This window comes from Phoenix dactylifera, chromosome 5 (assembly GCF_051530095.1).
Source record: "Phoenix dactylifera cultivar Ajwa chromosome 5, Ajwa_hap1_PhDact_Kaust_v1.1, whole genome shotgun sequence".
In the NCBI taxonomy this organism is placed as follows: domain Eukaryota; kingdom Viridiplantae; phylum Streptophyta; class Magnoliopsida; order Arecales; family Arecaceae; genus Phoenix; species Phoenix dactylifera.
In genome coordinates, this window is record NC_143194.1 from 31,695,452 (window position 1) to 31,716,950 (window position 21,499).

At 37.4% G+C, this 21,499-nt stretch overlaps 3 protein-coding genes across 6 annotated transcripts in view; 1 reads left to right on the plus strand and 2 right to left on the minus strand.

Annotated features, from left to right (window-relative positions):
* LOC103710882 (uncharacterized) overlaps positions 1-2,698 on the minus strand; it is a 30,468-nt gene extending 27,770 nt beyond the window's left edge. For 2 of the 3 annotated variants that reach the window (XM_008796802.5, XM_008796800.5), the window contains exons 1-2: positions 2,324-2,698; positions 490-562 (exon numbers count right to left, since the gene is read on the minus strand). In XM_008796802.5, coding sequence (XP_008795024.2) covers positions 490-562; positions 2,324-2,544 — 294 coding nt within the window. In that variant the 5' untranslated portion in view covers positions 2,545-2,698. The remainder of the gene's footprint in view (positions 1-489; positions 563-2,323) is intronic. The other variant, XM_088722378.1, reaches the window with a different exon arrangement.
* A 6,746-nt stretch (positions 2,699-9,444) lies between these two features.
* LOC103710881 (late embryogenesis abundant protein Lea14-A) lies at positions 9,445-10,394 on the plus strand. The gene is made up of 2 exons (XM_008796799.6): positions 9,445-9,746; positions 9,817-10,394. Exons 1-2 carry the CDS (start codon positions 9,541-9,543, stop codon positions 10,064-10,066), a joined length of 456 nt encoding a protein of 151 aa, XP_008795021.3. The 5' UTR covers positions 9,445-9,540; the 3' UTR covers positions 10,067-10,394.
* Positions 10,108-21,390, minus strand: TOPP7 (Calcineurin-like metallo-phosphoesterase superfamily protein). 2 transcript variants are annotated; one of them, XM_008796797.6, is made up of 4 exons: positions 20,831-21,390; positions 13,144-13,703; positions 12,560-12,772; positions 10,108-11,135 (listed from the first exon to the last, which is right to left on the minus strand). In XM_008796797.6, exons 1-4 carry the CDS (start codon positions 21,012-21,014, stop codon positions 11,121-11,123), a joined length of 972 nt encoding a protein of 323 aa, XP_008795019.1. In that variant the 5' UTR covers positions 21,015-21,390; the 3' UTR covers positions 10,108-11,120. The 2 variants fall into 2 exon arrangements, with proteins under 2 accessions (XP_008795019.1, XP_088578505.1); XM_088722379.1 differs by having other exon boundaries at positions 10,846-11,135; positions 12,560-12,781.
* Between the last annotated feature and the right edge of the window lie 109 nt (positions 21,391-21,499).

The following is a 21,499-nucleotide window of genomic DNA, read 5'->3' on the forward strand; positions in this document are numbered from 1 at the left end:
TTATCTTGCTAAGGCCACAATATTTCACAGAATAATCTTATCCATACAGCTGTTGTAGTTAAGATAAATCTATGAGTTCATTATATGGATATTATCTTCAATTAAATAATAATGAAATGTGTATTATATCTTTCTGTGATATACTAGGTAGGCTGCATGGCAAATAGAAACAATTCATGCAAGATATCACAGCTGTAAAATAATATTCCCTTAACCATCTCATGTTATCCAGGTGGCATTTAAATCATTCTTTACAGCATAAATTATTTAAAACAAAAGCAGCTTTCAGAAATAATTTTAACATTATTATATCCAAGGATGCTGCATCTACTCAACAATAAGAAAATTAACATTAAATAATTCCAGTAATGTACACAAAATGCTTGCAAAAGCAAAGTTTTTAGAAAAAGTAATATCCTTTAAGGACAAAGTGTGTTTAAACAGTAAAATTTTCCCTGAAGGACTGAAATAAACTTTGAGTAAATTTACCTGTTTTATTAGTGGAGGCAGACGATGGGCTATTCCAGGAATATCATTGCTTGAGAGTGCATAATCAATGCCTCTGCATTTATCAGGAATATGTAATAAAGAAGAATTCCTATGATCAGCATGACTTCTTATTAGCATGTAAAATATAATTATTCTGGCATATTGACCTTACATTTCTTTCAACGTAAAAGAACAAACATTAAAAATATATACAAAAGAATTATGCTGTATTGATGAACATAAACATGTTAGAAGTCAGCTTACAAGAAAAAGTAGAACATGAACACCACAAAGGACCAAAAGTATAATGAGACCTATATATAGAAACCCACTATAAGCATGAGAAAAGAAAAAGAGCATGAGAAGGGAGCGCTAAAAAACATGCACGAACAACAATACGACTTTTAATACGTATTTCCCTTTTAAATGATCCATAGAAAAAAATTATTGCAGAAATCCACAATAGGCAGGAATTAACACCAAATTGACAATATAACCATGTAATTGAATAGTCAAAATAAACCAGCAGAGTCTTTTGCCCATAGTTATTGATTACATAATCTAATTCTTAGATAAAACGCAAGCTGGCTGTATATAAATTAATAGTCATTAGAAGTACATAAGCATCAATTTCAATACCAATATGTGCTGCAAATGAAATTACAAACATAATGTTTTTCTGATCAGTTTCAAATGGGGCTATGTTAAAATATATGTTCGTACAAGATTTAAGGCACCTTTTTCTCATTTGGTCTTTCCTTTCCCTCTCTTTATTAATGCTACTTAAGCCTTCTCCAAGATGTGCTCAAACCAAAACTAGACTAAGGTCTGAACAAACCCATATTTAACTAAGGACGGAACAAATTCCAAGATCTAATGGCTGAATATTTGCCCTTCTTGAGGGATTTTTTTTTTTCAAATTGCAGTTGCAAATTATAGTGTGCAGTCAGAAATTTGACAAAGGCATTAATTTCTGGATGACATTAATGTATCTTCTGGTCTTTTAGTGATATATTAAAATTCTTTAATGCCCTGCAAGTTTGTACCTCCTGGATAATGTATTGATTTAGAAATTTATTTTTGGACTATAGGTGCACATATCTAAATATATGTATATATATGTATGTGTGTGTGTGTATACATACATACATACGTATATATGTATGTATGAAGACACATTGATGTCATGCGGCCGATAAAACAAGTTATTTTGGTGAACGAAATTATATTCTTTTGTCATTAATAGACCTTTTTCTATTAATCATGTTGTTGCCCTCTTGGCAAATTTCTTGCGTGTGGTGATACATCTTGATCTCTGCCTTTAAAATACCTACTATTTGTACGAGGACCAGCATCAATCATTATCTGAGCAAAAAAAGAAAGGAATCTAAACAGGAGTTCTACTAATTTCTTGAATGTGGCAATAAATCTTGATGTCCGCCCTTAAAATGCTTCCTATTTTTAGGATGACCAAGCATCAATCATTATCTGAGCAAAAAAGACAAGGAATTTAAACAGAAAGAAACCATGATCACTCAAGAATCAACAGAACTTACAAGACCGCAAAAGATTTACAGCAACTTCATTCAAGAAAATAACGATCGCAATCATCATTGGCTCAAACAGTAGACAATACCGAGAATCCAATTCAAACGAGGCATATCACCTCAAGATTCAGAACCCCTTAGCAGTCATGTTATATTTCTTGGTTTTTTAACCATCTTGCTTGCCAAGAATCATTAAAGGGATACCAAGAAAACAGTAGCGTATCGCAAAAAGAATTGGAAAAAAAGAAAGGGCAAGCACGGCAAAAAACCAACAGTGACGACAGTACCTGGCGAGGGCAAAGTAGAGGCGGAAGAGCTCGAACGGGGTCACACGGATAGCTCCATTGATGTACAAGGCGAGGCGCTTCACGACGGCCTCGAGGCGGACGGCGTTGGCTTCCACCGCCGTGGCCACCGGCATCTGAGAGGCCACGGGCACCGCCGCCGCGGGACGCTGGGAGGGAGGAGGGGGAGGAGCCGGAGGCTGAGGAACAGCACTCGCCATCATCCCTCCTTGCTCTCTTCTCCTCTCGCTCTCTTACTCTTCTTGGCTCTCTTCTCTTCTCGGGAGTCGGAGGGGTTGGTAGAAGGAGTCGGAGAAGGGTTTCCCCGTCACGGCCAGGTCGAAGAGAAACGGTTGGAAATAAAAAGAAAGAGGAGATGGTTATAAACAGGGAAGGCCCTTGGCTTTTATTTATCGCCCGGTTCGGTCCTCCAGACGTCGACCCACCGTTTCTTTTACCATTTGGTACAGCGGAGGATGCCAACGAACATGAGAGGCAGCCCACAGTATCAGCTTGGATCAGAACAGCCAATTTCAGCATGGAAAAATTTAAGCCAGCCTCCAAACCATGACTTGGGTGTCTATAAATTCAAAATTTAGAAATCTAGAAGGCCTTCTGCCCCTCTGTCTGTTATACAGCCACTTCAACTGGGTTTTTGAGGCCACGCTGACCCAGTAATTTTGGTTGTTAGGGTTAATAAAAGGTAAGGTTATAGTAGGTGAGAGTGATTAGAAGAATGCAATACCCTCCGGCTTAATTAACTAGTATAACCATAGTAAAGGTAAAATACAAAACTATATATTCTAAAGACAAATATCATTTTCTTGCGAGACGCACCAAACCCTAACGAATCGAATCAAACCCTAACAACTTGCATTAACTTTGAGATAAGTGCCTTGGACATTTTAAATCCCTATTAACTTGCAAAATTGTCTCATTCGCAGCATTCATTGCACATAGCTCTCGTGAATTGCTTTAACTTTCATGAGTGCTTTGAACCTTTTTTTTATCTCTATTAGCTAGCAAATATTGTCCCATTAGCGCCTTCGGTTGTTTTAGCTAACAAATTTTGTCTCACTACCAGTATCGGTTGTTCGAGTTGACAGACTCACTAGCAGCACTTGTTTTTTTAGCTTGCAAGTGTCGTTTCATTCATAGCATTGGCTATTTCAATGGCCAACATTGCCTTGTTCACACAGTCCATTATTTTGGCTATCAAATATTCTCATGTTATTGCCATCCATTACTTTAGCTAAGCAGGTAGTACATATTATCTCGTTTGCAATGTCAGACATTTTACCTAACAAACAAAATTTTATCCATACGATCAATCTTAAAGATATAATGTAATATAACTAGATCATTATATTTTTTAAAAAATATTCTATAATTAATGATTTTCTAAACCAGTTCAAAAATATTGGCCCGCTATCCTTAAGCATGAGGGACTTAAGAAAGTCTAACTAATGAGCACGAAAACTCCTTTCTTGGAATCTTAAATCCATTTAATGAGAAGCGGAGTTGCAACTTATGCAAGTAGGTTTAAATTAATGACTAAGTCCTACCCACTATCTAAACTAGATGATTAAGGGCTAAGTTATACCTAAATTCTAAATCGACAGTCCAACCCATAAGGCAACCCAACTCAACATTTTTTTGAGAAATTAGAGGCTACAGTATCTCCGTAATTTTGGCTATTAGGGTTGATAAGAGGTAAAGTTGCATTAGGAAAAATGTGAGTGCTGCGATTAAGGAAATTTAATACGTAAAACCATGATAGGAAAAAATATAAAAATGAATTTTAAGTAAACATTCATCATTCTCTTGCGAGGCATATCAAATGCTTGCGAATCATATTAACTTTTAGATAAGTATGTTGGACGTTTTATATCTCTATTAGCTTGCAAACATTGTCTAATTCGCAGCGTCTGTTACACTAAAGTTTAGTAAATTGCATTAACTCTCACATAACTGTCTTGGACATTTCGCCTGCAAACTAATAAATTTTGTCCCATTCGCAATGTCAGTCGTTCCAGCTAGCAATTACTACCTCACTATCGACACTGGTTGTTTAACTTAATAGGTATTGACTCACTTATAGCACTTGTTGTTTTAGCTAGTAAATATTATTTCATTTGGAGTATTGATTATTTTAGCCGGCAGCCTCATTCACAGCGTTTGTTGTTTTAGCTATCAAATATCCTCCCATTTATAGCATCAATTGTTAGCTAAACAAATATGGTCTCACTTGCCATATCAGTTATTTTAGCTAGCAAATTTTGTCCCATCCATATAGTCGATTATGAAGATCATGATGCAGCCAATTTCAGTATGGAAAAATTTAAGCCAACCTCCAAGCTATAACTTGGATGTCTATAAATTCAAAATTTAGAAATCTAGGAGGCCCTTCTACCCCTCTTTGTTTGTTGTACAGCCACTTCAACTAGGTTTTGAGATCGATTTGAGGCCATGCTGACCCAGTAATTTTGGTTGTTAGGGTTAATAAAAGGTAAGGTTATAGTAGGTGAGAGTGATTAGAAGAATGCAATGCCCTCCAACTTAATTAACTAATATAACCATAGTAAAGGTAAAGTACAAAACTATATATTCTAAAGACAAATATCATTTTCTTGCGAGATGCACCAAACCCTAACGAATCGGTTCAAACCCTAACAAGTTGCATTAACTTTGAGATAAGTGTCTTGGACATTTTATATCCCTATTAACTTGCAAAATTGTCTCATTCGTAGCATTCGTTGCAGATAGCTCTCGTGAATTGCTTTAACTTTCATGAGTGCTTTGAACATTTTTTTTATCTCTATTAGCTAGCAAATATTGTCCCATTAGCACCTTCGGTTGTTTTAGCTAACAAATTTTGTCTCACTACCAGTATCGGTTGTTCGAGTTGACAGACTCACTAGCAGCACTCATTTTTTTAGCTTACAAGTGTCATTTCATTCATAGCATTGGCTATTTCAATGGCCAACATTGCCTTGTTCACACAGTCCATTATTTTGGCTATCAAATATTCTCATGTTATTGCCATCCATTACTTTAGCTAAGCAAGTAGTACATATTATCTCGTTTGCAATGTCAGACATTTTACCTAACAAACAAAATTTTATCCATACGATCAATCTTAAAGATATAATGTAATATAACTAAATCATTATATTTTAAAAAAAATATTCTATAATTAATGATTTTCTAAACCAGTTCAAAAATATTGGCCCGCTATCCTTAAGCATGAGGGACTTAAGAAAGTCTAACTAACGAGCACGAAAACTCCTTTCTTGGAATCTTGAATCCATTTAATGAGAAGCGGAGTTGCAACCTATGCAAGTAGGTTTAAATTAATGACTAAGTCCTACCCACCATCTAAACTAGATGATTAAGGGCTAAGTTATACCTAAATTCTAAATCGACAGTCCAACCCATAAGGCAACCCAACTCAAAATTTTTTTGAGAAATTAGAGGCTACACTAACTCGGTAATTTTGGCTATTAGGGTTGATAAGAGGTAAAGTTGCATTAGAAAAAATATGAGTGCTGCGATTAAGGAAATTTAATACGTAAAACCATGATAGGAAAAAATATAAAAATGTATTTTAAGTAAACATTCATCATTCTCTTGCGAGGCACATCAAATGCTTGTGAATCATATTAACTTTTAGATAAGTATGTTGGACATTTTATATCTCTATTAGCTTGCAAACATTGTTCCATTCGTAGCGTCTGTTACACTAAAGTTTAGTAAATTGCATTAACTCTCAGATAATTGTCTTGGATGTTTTCTTCCCCTACAAACTAATAAATTTTGTCCCATTCGCAACCAGCTAGCAACTATTACCTCACTACCGACACCGGTTGTTTAACCTAATAGGTATTGACTCACTTATAGCGCTTGTTGTTTTAGCTAATAAATATTATTTCATTCGGAGTATTGATTGTTTTAGCTAGCAGCCTCATTCACAGTGTTTGTTGTTTTAGCTATCAAATATCCTCCCATTTATAGCATCAATTGTTAGCGAAACAAATATTGTCTCACCTGCCACATCGGTTATTTTAGCTAGCAAATTTTGTCACATCCATATAGTGGATTATGAAGATCATGATGCAATACAACCAAAATTTTATAATTGTTAAAATATTTGAAGATTATTGATTTTGTAAACCTATGCAAAATTATTGGCCTCTCTATCCTTAAGCAAGAAAGACTTTAAAAGACTAATTAATGAGTAGGAAAACTCTATTCTTGGTTTCTTAAGAACAAAGTCCTATCCGCTATCTAACTACATAATTAGCAGCTAATTCACATCTAAACTCTAAACTAACAACCCAACCTAAAAGCCAACTCAATACTGCAGTTTTTTTTTTGTTATTAGGAGGAGCTAATCGCCACCTTCTGTTTTATATGCACCATACCCTTTAAGAGCTGGCTCTGACTAGAATCAGACCCATGACCTCTTGCCCAAGTGGCAAATGCGATACCATTCGAACAAGCAATTCCACAAGTTTAAACATAAAATATTAGTTAGATCAGGTTGGATGAGATTCAAGCGTACCATATTGAGTGGAGTGATATTATCTATTTAAATCCAAATTGTCAAGGATATCTTCACAGAAAAAGGGATACCATGTTTGAGGCTACACCAACTCAATAATCTGGCTATTGGGATTAAATTAATCTAAGATAAGGGTTTTAAGTCGAATGTAATGTGGCACATGCGTTAACTAGCACTGCCATGGTAAGGGAAAAAAAAGAAATTGTACACCAAATACAATCATCATTCTCTCATAAGTTGCATCTAGCCCTCGTGAATTGCATTAACTTTTTAGGTAAGTTTCCGAGACAGTTTTATCTTTTTTGGCTGGCAAATATTGTCTTATGTATACTATCGATATTTTTAGCCTCATTCACAACGTCAATTATTTTAATTGGCAAATGTAGGCTCATTTATATTGTCAGTTGTTTTAGCTGGCAAATATTGTTATTCAGAGTTTTATTATTTTTGTTAGGAAGTATTGCATCATTCACAATATCGTTTGTTTTTGTTGGCTAATATTCTCTTATTTGTAGCATCAATCATTACCTAACGAATATTGCCTCATTTGCATGGTTAGTTATTTTAACCGGTACATATTTTAATGCTCACAATGTCATTTGTTTGAATCGACAAATATTGCCTCATCCATACAGTCGAGTTTATTTAAGAATTATAAGGTAATATTGCAAAATTACAAAAGTTCTTCTTTATGTCTAATTATCTTGTAATAATGACTCAACTAGTTTAGAGACATTGACATCTATGTCCTTAACCAAAGGCGACATAAAACTCCAAGTAACGAGTAGGGCTGCAAATAGGTCGGGTCGACCCGTGACCCGACCCGACCTGCATAAGACCCGACCCGATCCGAATTGTAGGATCCGCGGGGCCAGGTCGGGTCCTAAATATGAACTCGTTCTATTTTTCAGGTCGGGTCGGGTCGGGTCCACCCAATTTTGATCTGGACTCGGATCCGACTTGACCCATTTTTTTATCAGTTTTTTACTATTATATAGCAAAACTTTGAATATAAAAATACATAGATCCGGATCCGACTCGATCCGAATGATCCGTCAGGTCAAAATTTGTAGGCATGGACCCGACCCGATCCGATTTTCAACTAGGTCGGGTCTGGGTCTGAAATTAGGACCCAAACAAGAAACTGGGTCGGATCAGGGTCACTTAGGACCCGATCTGACCCGACCTATTTGCAACCCTGGTAACGAGTGGGCAACCTCTTTTATTAGTTTCTTAAATTCACTTAGGGTATATCTAGTGGCAAGGAAATATACAGAAAATAAAAAAAAAATAAACTAATTTATAAAATAAATCCTGAAATGCAGCGACAAACTTTCTAAGCTGGGTTTTGGGCAACTTCCAGGCCTGGCATGCCCGCCTTAGCCGAGGTCGATCCATTGTCCATTGATGGTCCGATACTCCGACCCACCCAAGTTGAAATATTACAGTACTTCAATATTTTCACACCGTAAACTCCGAATTAATCTCAACATATGAATCCATATATGGATATATATATTTTACTCAAAGACTTGCTGCTATACTAAGTTGGATCCCGTATCAATACTATATATCCTGTGTCGTCTTATAGCAAGTAAACCTTTACGTATTTGTCAAATGCATTAGATATTCAAGCCTTGGATGGTGGATTTTTACGCCATTTTTATAGTCACATAATATTTTCTTTGTTCATGTGTCTGGGACCAAATGCTCTCATGGTAGAAGCACGAGACAATGTGGCCTTAGGACTCCGTCACATGCCACAAGCATAATTGCCTTTGTATATTGAATTTTCTACCAGAAGACGCAAGCAATGCACTGCAAGAAAGATGAATGATTATGATTAAAAAAAAAGGTACGTACATGGCATGCATGAGGAACATTGATGGTTTTAAAAATATTTTTTTTTGTAATTTTACTCTGTCTTCAGCTAAGGGTTTGTGAATACCATCATAATATATACCATGCCATGCCACATACGTGGAGGAGTACGTAGATTACTAAAATCATGGAGCTTCCTCTATCCAGCATATACGTACGAGACTCGAATAAAAGAAAGAGAAGAATTCTGTCGACCATTGATCCATAACAGCTCTGGGCCAACTCCCCATGCAACCTGCGCATCCCACGCGTATGACATCATGCATGAAGAACATTGATGGTTTTAAAAATATTTTTTTTGTAATTTTACTTTGTCTTCAGCTCCTTGTTTGTGAATATCATCATAATATATACCATGCCATGCCACATACGTGGAGGAGTACGTAGACTACTAAAATCATGGAGCTTCCTCCATCCAGCAACCAGCATATACGGGACTCGAATAAAAGAAAGAGAAGAATTCGATCCATATCAGCTCTGGGCCAACTCCCGATGCAATCTGCGCATCCCACGCGTATGACATCAAGAACACGTGTAGGAACGATGGCCTTAAACTCGCCTCCCACTTGGACCGATTCAACTGGTGCTGGAGAGCACGCGTCCGTCTTACGTCCACGAAGCACTCCGGGCGGTGACAGATGCCAATAAAGCCGTAGAAACTCTTCAGCCTTCAGTCCCTCGTTCATCTATAAATCAAATCCACGGTCCTCCAGAGAAATAACGGGCAGAATATATAGAAGCAGCACAAGGGCTGGTGGACAAGGCAAAGGAATTCATGGCGCAGCTGGTGGACAAGGCAAAGGAGTTCGTAGCTGACAAAATCGCCCATGTCAAGAAGCCGGAGGCGAGCCTCACCGACGTGTCCATCAAGCACGTCAGTAGGGACTCGGCCAACTTCATCGGTCAGCTCGTCGTGGACAACCCCTACGGCCACGCCATCCCCATCTGCGAGATCTCTTACTCCCTCAAAAGCGCCGGCAGGTACGTTGCCTAGTAATTCCGGCCCTGTGGAATTTTTCCTGCTTTTGGAGTGATGGTTGCGTGTTTGCAGGGAGATAGCGTCGGGGACGATGCCGGACCCGGGGTCGATCGCGGCGAAGGAGACGACGAAGCTGGAGATCCCGCTCAGGGTGCCGTATGACTTCTTGATGAGCATCATGAAGGATGTTGGGAGGGACTGGGACGTCGACTACGAGATGCAGGTGGGACTCACCGTGGATCTCCCCATCGTCGGCAACTTCACGCTGCCGGTGTCCAAGAAGGGCGAGTTGAAGCTCCCTACCCTTTCCGATGTATTCTAGTTCTCTTGCCGTCATGCTAGGTGTAACGAATAAATTAAGTATTGTGTTTTTTTTTTTTTTTTTTTTTTTTTGCTAATACTGCTGGTGTGGTTAGCCACGAGCTCTGTTGGCTTTTCTAAACAAATGCTTAGCCTAGACAATTCCTTCATCACTTATCATCATCCAGATGAAACATTGGTCACCGGCTGCAACCCTCTGGATCCAACTGATGCTCATAGCCGAGTCATCTACTAGGATGATTAAACTAGCTTGTAGCACCCAGTATTGTATTTTGGAGCTGTAACTTTTTTTTTTGGAAAGAAAACAGGTGAAATCTATCTTATTAGTTCGTTCCACTTTCCTGTGAATTATTATGCTCTTTAGTTCTTTCAATCTTTGTGCAATTCTCGAAAACTCAAAAACCCTTAAGGTAGGATCGAATCCTATCCCTCAACTTCATCAAACTCTTCGATTTATCTCATATACTCCTTGATTGATTAAATCCACAAATTGTGTGTGGGTTGACACAAGCAAATATCAAAACCTCCTCGAGTAACACATCCGAGGGCACAACCTATGCACTGGTGACCAAGGTATCTGTAGAGGCTGCATGATAGAATGATAACCAGGTAGGGATCCTATCAAAGCCTGATTAGCTCAAAGAACTCGTGCCTATCAATGGTGCAATATATTCAAATGCAATGCCAAAACTAACTAATAAAATTAGAACAAGTCATAAAGAAACTGCGAGTTTAATAAAGCAAGCTTCAGGCATCAGGAACATTGGCTCAGCTGTCAGCTTGATAAACACCAATTTGATGTGTTGCATATCAGGGATTGAACGTGTAAATACAACCAGAACATTAGAGTACAGTTGGTAATAATGATAGTAGAGCTTTCAAAATAACTTTACACATTCAGGACTTTGCTTAGGCTAGTTAGCACAGCATGCAAATCTCAGCTTCCTGTTCAATCCTGATGCCTGGACTTGCTGGTAAACTAGGTGAAGCTATGTCTGATATCCCAGAAACCTTCCAAAGGACCGAAATATAAGATCCACTCGTGGTAACACCTGCTAACCTTTTCCACCCTGATAAAGCCAAACATAATATCAGTATGAGATTCAACAAGTCTGTTGGCAATGAGCAACTAAGATATTGCAAAGGGCTTTTCCCTTTCTCTTTTTAACTATAGCGTTGAATTTATATTGTGCCAAAAAAACAGATGGTGGTAAAGTTGGTGCATATGGCATACATGCAGCCTTCTGTAGCAAATATTGCAGATGCCTTCACTTATTTTAAGGGAATCAATTAGACTAAGAAGAAATGTGGGAGATAAATTGAAGATATAGCGGCAGCAAACAAAATGAGATGGCATGGGAATGGGCCATGGATAGTTGAGAAGGCCTCGGTACAAGAAATAGTATGTATTTGTATCAGCTGTCAGAAATAAATTCGACTCCACTCCAGTACATGCAAAGGAGTTGGGCAGAAGATCTGACAAAGCTGGTGACAAAATAAATAACTGTCAATAAGAATGAACGACAAATTATTCATGAAGCCACCCCATAAAAAGTAGAAAAAGAGGGTGAGGTTTGTGCTTATATACAGATGAGATTTTCAACAATGAATCAGCAAGAGGTCAATAGAAATGCAATGTCAAAATTTTCAATTGCAAATAATTTGGAAAGTGCTAAGTAGATCATCTTAATTACTCAGGGGAAGATAGTTGAGATCAGAATTAAGGTTTCCATGGGATACATCCACCCTGGCCCTTAATAATTTGATATCTACAGGGAACATTTCCACAATGAAAACAATGGTCCGAAACAAGAGGAATCAACATCAGCAAAGATGATTTGCATGTGTTGCTAGAATCCAAGTTAGTTGAAACGTTCAGAGCCTGAAGAAAAAGCTGCAGCTGATACGAGTAATAAATAATCAGAAGTGGCAGCGACAGAAGTCAAGCGGACACACTAAATACGAACTTTAAAAGTGAACCAAAACAAAAGAGAGCATAAATGGCCAGACAGAAAAAAATGAATTCAAGGTTCCCATCTCGGTACCAGACCCCATGCATGTACCATCATATTACAGTGTCTGTATATGGTACAGTATGAGAAGGCACGACATACTGTAGGGTATGAGACTGCATACTGGTTCAATATTGGTATGATACGGTACGTCCGATATGGTACGATACGAACCAGTACGGTGAACCTTGAATAAATTACTTTACATTGTTGTATTTTAAAATGCAAACTAATAAAAAATGAGAAGAAAAACCTTTTTTTTTTCTTTTTTTCTCTTTTTTTGAAAGAAGAGCATCAGTTGCAATTGAGCTCCTTTCCCATGAAAACATGTTATAAATTTATATTACCTCAAAATGAATAGAATAAGAATATTTACTTTTATATAAAAACACAAGTCCAAGTAACTCATGAGATAGTACTTGTTATACAAAAAATGCAAACTTGCAATAGATATCTTGCTCATGCAGTGTATAGTTGATTACCTTTCTAGGAGGTGTTCCTGGTTTCATTAAATTGTTCCCAAAACCGATCTTCCCTTTCTTATCAGATGGTTTAAGAATTTGAAATGAACATGTCAAAGTATCATCCACGCTCATCATAGCACCGGCATTATCAAACTCCCCACAATAATTTGGGGCCGAGAATATGGTAACCAGCTGGCGTTTTGCAAAGAACTCATAACCATCTTCTACAACCTGCCCAAACTGATATATCAGATGAATGCACTCAGAAAAAGGAAGATCAATTTGCTCAAGAGACCCAACTTTGGAAGGAAGTTGTTAGATATAATAGAGAGGAGATAGTTTTGTCTAGTCTACTTGCCTAGGAGGAAACAAGAAATATCATTTCTTAACTTGGTGTATGATATGCAGCAGAACCTAAATCCAGTGGTTTATCATTTGCTTTGTTTAGCCATCACCTCAAAGTAAAAGAAAGAGGCAATATACCAGTATACTTATCTTATTCAAATCTTCAGCATTATTCTGGTGTAAAAACTAAAAGCTGGGTCAATCAATTAGTCAATAAATAAATGCCCCGATTGATGTTTTCAGATACCACCACTAACCTGATGGGCTCGGCAAATGAGATCTAGGTCATGCTTCTGAAGGAACTCAGCTACCTTGTCAGGCCCAAAAGTGTAAGAGACTCCTCGGTCATTTTCCCCCCAGCCTTCAATATCTTTGTCAGGGTCTGACCATAATAAGTCACAAAGGAGACCTTGATCTGGTACATCCACCGGACGAGCAATATTTCGAATCTGATCCAAGTTCTTTAAATCAGGAGACAAACCCCCATGCATGCAGAGGATCTTCTCGTCAATAAGTGCAGCCACAGGTAGGCAGTTGAAACAATCAGTAAAAACCTTCCATAAGCGAACATTGAACCTCCTCTTGCATTCATCATAGAACCCATATATACGATTAATGGAAGCACACTCATGGTTGCCCCGCAGAAGAAAGAAGTTTTCAGGGTACTTTATTTTGTAAGCAAGAAGGAGGCATATAGTTTCTATACTTTGTTTACCACGATCAACATAGTCCCCAAGGAACAAATAATTTGCCTCTGGCGGGAACCCACCATATTCGAATAGTCGAAGAAGATCAGAATATTGACCATGAATGTCTCCTGCCAGCGAGAAAATAAGCAATTTGGAGATTCAACTAAATAATTTAAAATTGATGTTAACTAGAAGACACATAAGCATCATATCAAAAGCATTTAAACATGAAGATATCAATCCCTATTAAGGAAATCAATGTTACCGAAGTGTTAAAAAAAAAAAGACGAAAAATTTAATTAGTCTACTCTATATGTTAACAGAATTGTTGAGAACTGGTAACCCATTGTTTTTCCTTCAAATATTGTTCAATACCTAAAATGCCATTCAGCTTAATGACCTGGTCATGATGGTTGGGGCATGGATCCAACCCTCATAACCACCCACCATCAGGAAAAGATAAGCAAAAACATACTTTTGCATAACATCAATTTGATCATCAGAGCTTATTCCTTGTAAACATAAAGAAAAAATGTTGTTTAAATACCTACTTGAGCAGACATCTTCAAATGTAAACCAATAGAGGATACAAAAATAAATAGCTCACTTGTAGAATATCCAATACCAAGCAATTCAGTTTTCGTTTGGGTTAGATGATACAATTTGTTATTTAATGGAAGATACAAAATGAGAAAATAATGATATATTGAACTACAAGACTGAAAGATTACCATCCAGACATTATACATAAGGAATCTTACCCAAACTATTTATAGCCCACAGTATATGGTCATTATCAACTTTTTTGGGTAACTATTCTATTTATCCAATCCTCTACCACGCTAAGAAGGTTTAAAATCCTTCAACTACATAATGCATGTTTATCTCACACACAAACATGGCAACGGAACCCATATCATCTTCACTAATTTCATTGTCTATGATGAGAACAGAAATGTGACTGTACTCAAAGCTGCTGACTGCTCCCACAACCCATGAATATAACATAAGCATACTTTATAGTTCCATGCAAAAACAATGTAAACGCCAGCAATTACAATGGTTCATAAGTTACTAATGATAATAAAATTTTACACCTTTATGCCGTATCCATGACTAACATTTTCCCTCAACCCACAATAACTTCAAATATCAAAGGTATCACGTTTCTAGAAAGGTTGCACCCACATAAGCCAGAAGAACTAAGGAGCCAGACTTTCATCTTCACAAATCCATCCAGCAACATTTTGATTATAACATGAACACCATTAATTTTATCGGTCAAAACACAGGTTAACTGTGTGTTTGTACCACCAGTAGAGGTAGATAAGATATTGCTAGTCCACTACCATATGCCCCAAAAAAATCAACATAGAAACAAGAGAATTAGAACCAGAAGCAGTCCCAATCAATATAATAAAAGTTTGAGATTCTTTTCCTAAATGATCATTCTTAGAATCTCCTCCTGGGAGCATGACTTAAATTATATAATTCATCGGTAAACCTTCTCACAATTTAACTAAATTTGGAGGGCAGTGGATTGCCCAAAAAGCATCCTCTAATGCTGAACATGAGCACATCTTCAATGCGGGGTTGGTAAATGGCTTTTAGAGCTTATCTATGTAAAAAACGAAAAAGTCTATACTCTTCCAAATGTTGATTTCATGCACCAAGAAAACAAAAAGGGCATGTTTCCATGTCTGAAGTAGTATTTGAACACAAACTTGATAATACTACAAGAGAGAAAGAAGATCAACCTGATAAAAAATTCATCAAGAATCAATGCAACTGAATTTTTAAATAAACCAAAGAAGTCAAACCACTACTCACAAATAAGACATATTCTGTATGCTCCAGACGGTCAAACAACCAAAAGAATAAAAGTTTGAGGTCAACTAAAGGCTAGAAAGACTTTACAAAGGAGGAGCAGGAGGAGGAGAAGAAGAAAGATTAGAAAGCTACAAAAACAGGAATAAGGAAAGAGAGTGCGAGCAAAAAATTGAAGGGATAGGGACAATATGTGCCAGTTGTTTCCGTGGTGGTTGTTTTCTGGCTTCTTCAAATTGAGAAAAGTGAAGCAAGATCAAAAGAAAGAAGAGGTGAAAGATTTCTATTCAAGCCTCCATTAAACAAACTTCAAAAGTTCAAAGCACGTGATTTTGTAATTTCAAACAATCCATGCACATCCATGCAACGCTAGTTAAATTGAGAATCATCCACCAATTAAGTTCAAATCATCATTTCTCAAGACTTTTGTCCACGCAAGTTTACTTCTTTGCTTTCTCTTTCATCCATGCTATCTTGAAATTAACCTTTCCTTTCCACCTAAGACTACAAGGTGACATCAGTCAGTAAATGTGGGAACATTAAGATTTTCACTTCAGAAATTGAAAGTACCCAATCATCCACATTCCTTCTCTTCACTTAAAAGTGGGCCCAAGTAAGCAATGTGGAAGTTCAGATTTTGCTCTCCCCTTGAATACTGTGCATGTCAACACATGCTTCCATATCCCTTCCCCTACACCCCCCTCTTCCCCAAATAAATAAACAAACAAATAAGAAGGAAGAAAAATGCAAACTTTCCATAAATATTTCCTCAATGTAACTCAAGAACATCAACCTTTGGATATGATACCAACTTAAAGCATCTAATGGAGTGCCAAAGTATATTGATTTCCACCAATAAAGATTTTTCTATAAAGGAAATTGTAATAATCATTTGAAAGCTAAGAGATGAAGGTATTCAAGACTATGCTTTAAGTTTCTTCTAGTTAGTCACCAAGTACATTTTCTTTACTTAGATTAGAATTAGAAATAACAAGATAGGGAACTAGAGGAAGTGAATAAAATATTTTTAGCTTAGGCCTCTAAATTTTGTCATACAATTCTTTAAAAAGGTTCCACGAGTTTTACACAATATAACACCTTATGGTTCTTCAGTGTTCAAATATCAAAATATCTACCTAAAACATTAGCAGTAAGCCTTGATCCTATATATACAGGGTCAAGGTTCAAAGTACAGCAAACAAAGTTTGATAATGTTATCTTAATGGGAAAGATATAACCAAGCAAGGCAATTTTAGGAAGACAGGCCTACCATGAACTTGGGAGGGTAAGGAAAATCTATGGCCCTGCAACTTATAAGCAATCCTTTACAACATCTTAGACAATATGGGAATATAAGGTAGCTCTAATACAGGGATTTCCAATAATATGCAAAGAACAAGTTATGAGCCTAGATGCAAATCAAAACTCAATCCTGAGAATGATTGCTAAAAGACCTTCCAAATTTTTGAAGAAAAATTTCTTTTTTGTGTCTTGTCCCTGGAGGCAAATGTAATATGGTTTTATACCAATGTGAAGAAGAACAAACTTTGAAAGGAAGGAGAGACAAAATCAGACAACAATAAAATAAAAGAAATACACTAATTTCTGATGGTGTCTGGTTGGAAGAGGTGATTTAATTTTGTCTGGTTGGAAGTGGAGCATGAGGTTATAAGCCATAGGCTCCACATACCAAGGACTTCTAAAACATTCTTAACTCTTAAGTAAGAAAAAAAAACATCTTATGATCTTTTTTGTTTTTAAGCTATTAGTTATTATTAAAAAGCTACATGAGCCTTTATCATGGCAAATGTGTCCACAATTTTCCTTTTAAATAATTGAAACAAACAGCCACATTTTTTCACTGAAACCTACTAAGGCCTCCAAAATTAAATCAATTTCATCTAATGTGCCAAGACTGCCTATTACCTCCCAACCCAATAACTGCTCCCCCCGCATCCCCTCTCTAATTTTCATGCTTTCCATGCCAGCATGTCCACAGAAAGCTCCCTGTCAACCACCAACTAGCAAAAGACTCTGTAACAATCATTATTGCTAACCTGGCATTAATGCCTAATTCTAATGCATGAGATGATGGTAGTGGCAATGGGCAAGGGAGACAATTCCAATGCATGTAAAGATTTTAAAAAAAACATAAGGGAAGTAGAATCTTGAGGCAAACGGGTAGTTAAGGTACTTGATTAGCAATAAAAGTTGTTTCTAAAATTTGGTCTAAAACTAAAGGGGACATAGGCCAGGACATGATGACAGTGGCTTTCAGAAAAAACCAAAATAAATAAGAAAGGATGCATTTCTAATCATAGTTCTTGAACTGCATAGAAGTTTGTTAAAAAAATTTATGCTAATTAGAATTATCCATATAAATATCCTACCAGCCATCGATATAAAGGTTATTAAGAACCAAGAATTTTGAAAACACATCAAGCACTGCTCCAAAGCCCAATAAATTGTCCCCACAAAGGAAAGATTCGTTAGCAACTTAGCATATTCTCATGCTTTCTAAAATAGAAAAATTTATTCCCATAAAGCTGTTTTAAAATTGAACTTCCTCATGCCGTCTGATTTGACTTTGACTCCTTCAAATACACTTTTTGAAAAGATTACAATCCAGGTCCGCAATCTCAGTATCGGTTACCATATCGATACCTTATCGGTTCGATACGGTACGGTATGGTACATCTTTGTATCGAAATAGTTTTTAGACCATTTTCTCAATTTTTATCTCGGTGTGCCTCGATACAGACCAGTACAGATCTTGGTACGCCTCGGTGGGCTTGTACCGACTTGAAGGTAAATTTCGTACCGGTTATCCCCCAGTACAGTATGGTACGCCCCGTACCAGGCGGTACGGCAGACTATAGTTACAATGACAGCAACAACCATGCAATTAATAATACCTAATAAATGTAGGTGGGCTAAACTAATTGGTGGCTAACCATTGTATTCAAAACCTAAAAAGTAAGTCTCTGATCCAATCAACGGTGCAAATATAGGTACTAAAACCCATCCCAGTTTTGCCCTAGGATGGTACAATACCGTGCATCTGTATGATTGGGATGGATCAAGATTGTCATAATTAATAAGAATGAAAAGCAACAGGTGTGCAACTGGTACAATCCGTATGGATTGTCTGTATGGAGTATGGACCAATACAATCAGAATGACATGGATTGGTACATACCAATCCAACCAACTTTCGCATCCTAGGGTCCGTCTGCATACTGTTTGGCCATCGGATGGTATGGAACCAGTAGTACCATCCTATTATGCTAGTTTTGAAACATTAGATCTAAATTATTAAAACATCCTCCTTAATATAAAATCACCAAAATATGAAATGTAACACATAAGAATCAAGTGTAATAGTTCCAGCTAATTATTTCACTAGGACGACTTATTCTATATTCTTGTTTGATTACAAAGACTATGCATATACCTCCATTTAAAAAAAAATGGCTCCAACAAGGAAAAAAACACTAAAAACATGACTATCAAAATCCATGAACTACAGCTTGATAGTTTGTCTAGTCACGTGGAAAAGGAATAAAAGGTCCACCTATATACCTTTGAGTGACTTTAATACCATAAGGAAACAAAAAAGTCCTAGGCCTTATATCGAGAATAGTTTTGCAAATTCTTCTAATTTTGATTTGTCATGATTCTGTCGTGACCCCCAAAGGGTCATTTCTCTCTACGAAACTTCAATGCTTAACCATGCTCTCAAGAAGCCTCATCCCTTTGAAGTGCACAAACGTCCAAACCTATAACTTGTTCCAACTTTTCTTACATTGTCATGTACAAATGTGCAATAAAATAGGTGATTCATTCAAGGATTTATCAGCTATATTTGAATAACTCTGAGAAGTAGCACAACATAACAGTTCAAGCTTCTATCAAGCAAGTGTTTGATTGAGCAGCTTGCTATAGGCATCACATATAGATAATTACAAAGTGGTCCTCATTCATTCCAATGTTTACAATTCCAAAACTGAATAGAATGTTCCTCAAAACATGCTTCTCCCAAGAATATTACCATACTCAAAATCTTTGCCCAGCAAATGGGGTCCTTTGAGGATCACAACTCTAAGTTAGTGATGATCCACCATAATAAGCAGATTTTTATAGTCCACTGTTAACTCGGCATCAAATTTCAAGAATTATTGTTAACTTCATTGCCAAGGCAATGTTAGAAAAGGAGCGAGGGTATTTTAAATTCCTGTAGATTTGGAAAGAGTCAAGACGGAGAGCAAAGGTCACAAGGTTTGATATACTAAATTGCATCCATCTGTCAAGCATAGCCATAAGCCTCGAAGTAATAAATTGCACTACAAGTTAAAGAAAATGATTTTTAAAAAATGCATATTTGATATCGAATTGACCAACTATATACTATGCCTATTTGGCCATATGAGTAATTTTGGCTGCACCATGAGTCATAAATTCCCCTGCAATCCAGCAATTAAAGCGTACATCTAATCAATGCCAATACCATATAAACATCCAAAAAATGCTTCTACAAAAAAAAAAACTGATTTGTATCACTTACAGAATGAAATAATATAAAGTGAATGTTGACCAAACTTTGATACTGATGATGTATGCCAATAATGTCCTTGCAAAATAACCAATATAATCCTTGAACGAATCCTAAATATAAGCTCATAAAGAAAACCAATGATTACCCCAAAAGGGGTAAACTAACAACCATGCACTAAGGCCCTGATCCAGAGTGAGAAACAACTGACTTGGTTAATTGAATGTTACACTAATACCATGAGTCATATTGTCATATATTCCAGAAACAGTCAATCTTCTGAGCGTAAGCGAAGTATGACCATTACCAAAAGGTAAAAAGATATTTATAACATGCATGTGTGTCAGATAACAAACAAAATTTTACCAGAAAAACAATGAAATGGAATATCAAATTGGTCTTTGGGATGGTAAAAATTAAAATTTGGCAGGCCATTAGAAAACAGGTATATGGTTATGTGAAGTTTATCAATTTATGATCAAACTAAAACTCATAAGTTGAGCAATGCGCATGTTGTCATTAGCCAATCATAGATCAACAAGGATGACTATAAGTTCTGTGATACTTGGACGTGTTGCTACGAGCCAAATTTAATGCTCCGCTCTCCATATTTTGATGTTTTTAGCATCCAGGTTGAGTTTTTTCCCTATTAATACAACTAATCTATCTTGAAATCCGTGAAATATCACTCCCAAAGCCAAAAGCGCCTCCAAACGTAAGGAGGAAGCGAACCCATAGTATCATTTCCATATGAACTGAACAGATGCCCGCCAGGGAGTAACACAGCTAAAATCTAGGATCCTTTCAATCCCAAAACCACTCAGCATGCAGAGAAGAGGAGAAAACGAAAAATATGAGAGCTTTAGCCGTTTTTACCACAAATCTTGATCGGCGCTTCGAGTTCCAAGAGATTAGGCTGGCTGACAAAGATCTCCTTCGAAGCAAGACACAGCTGCCTGATCTCCGCCTCCGTCAACTGGACCGGCCGCACCGTCCGCCCGTTCCTCGCGTCAAGAAGCCGCCGTATGATATCATCCAACAATCCCTCATCCATCGGCATCACCCTCCCCCTCCACCAACCTCGCCTCCCCTCTTCTCCAAACCCTAGAAGCACTAGAACTCCTCCTACCCTCCTCCGATCGACCGAAGGGCAGAAAGGCAAAAAAGCAAGGAGAACCAAGAAAAGGAGGGCTGTACTTGGATTTTTCTATGGCGGTCCCCTTGTCGCTCACTCGCTTTCTCTCTCTGATAAGCTTTGCCGCATCTTCTTGAAGGAAGCAGTGGGCGTGGAGGCGACGCTCTCGCTTGGCTGGCTTCCCGCCGCGGTCCAAAAGAACGGAAGTTCTCTTTAATCTTATTATCTATATTCTTTTCGGAGCCCTAGATGGCGCCCCTGGTACCTCTTCTCGCTCCCCCCATGACGCGTGCCGTTCGACGCGTGGCGATGCTGGTATATCTCTATATATGGCATCGCGTGTTCTAGGAATCCCGGAAAGGGCCTTTCAATCACGACCGTCCGTTCTACATGATGGGCTCTAAATTTTT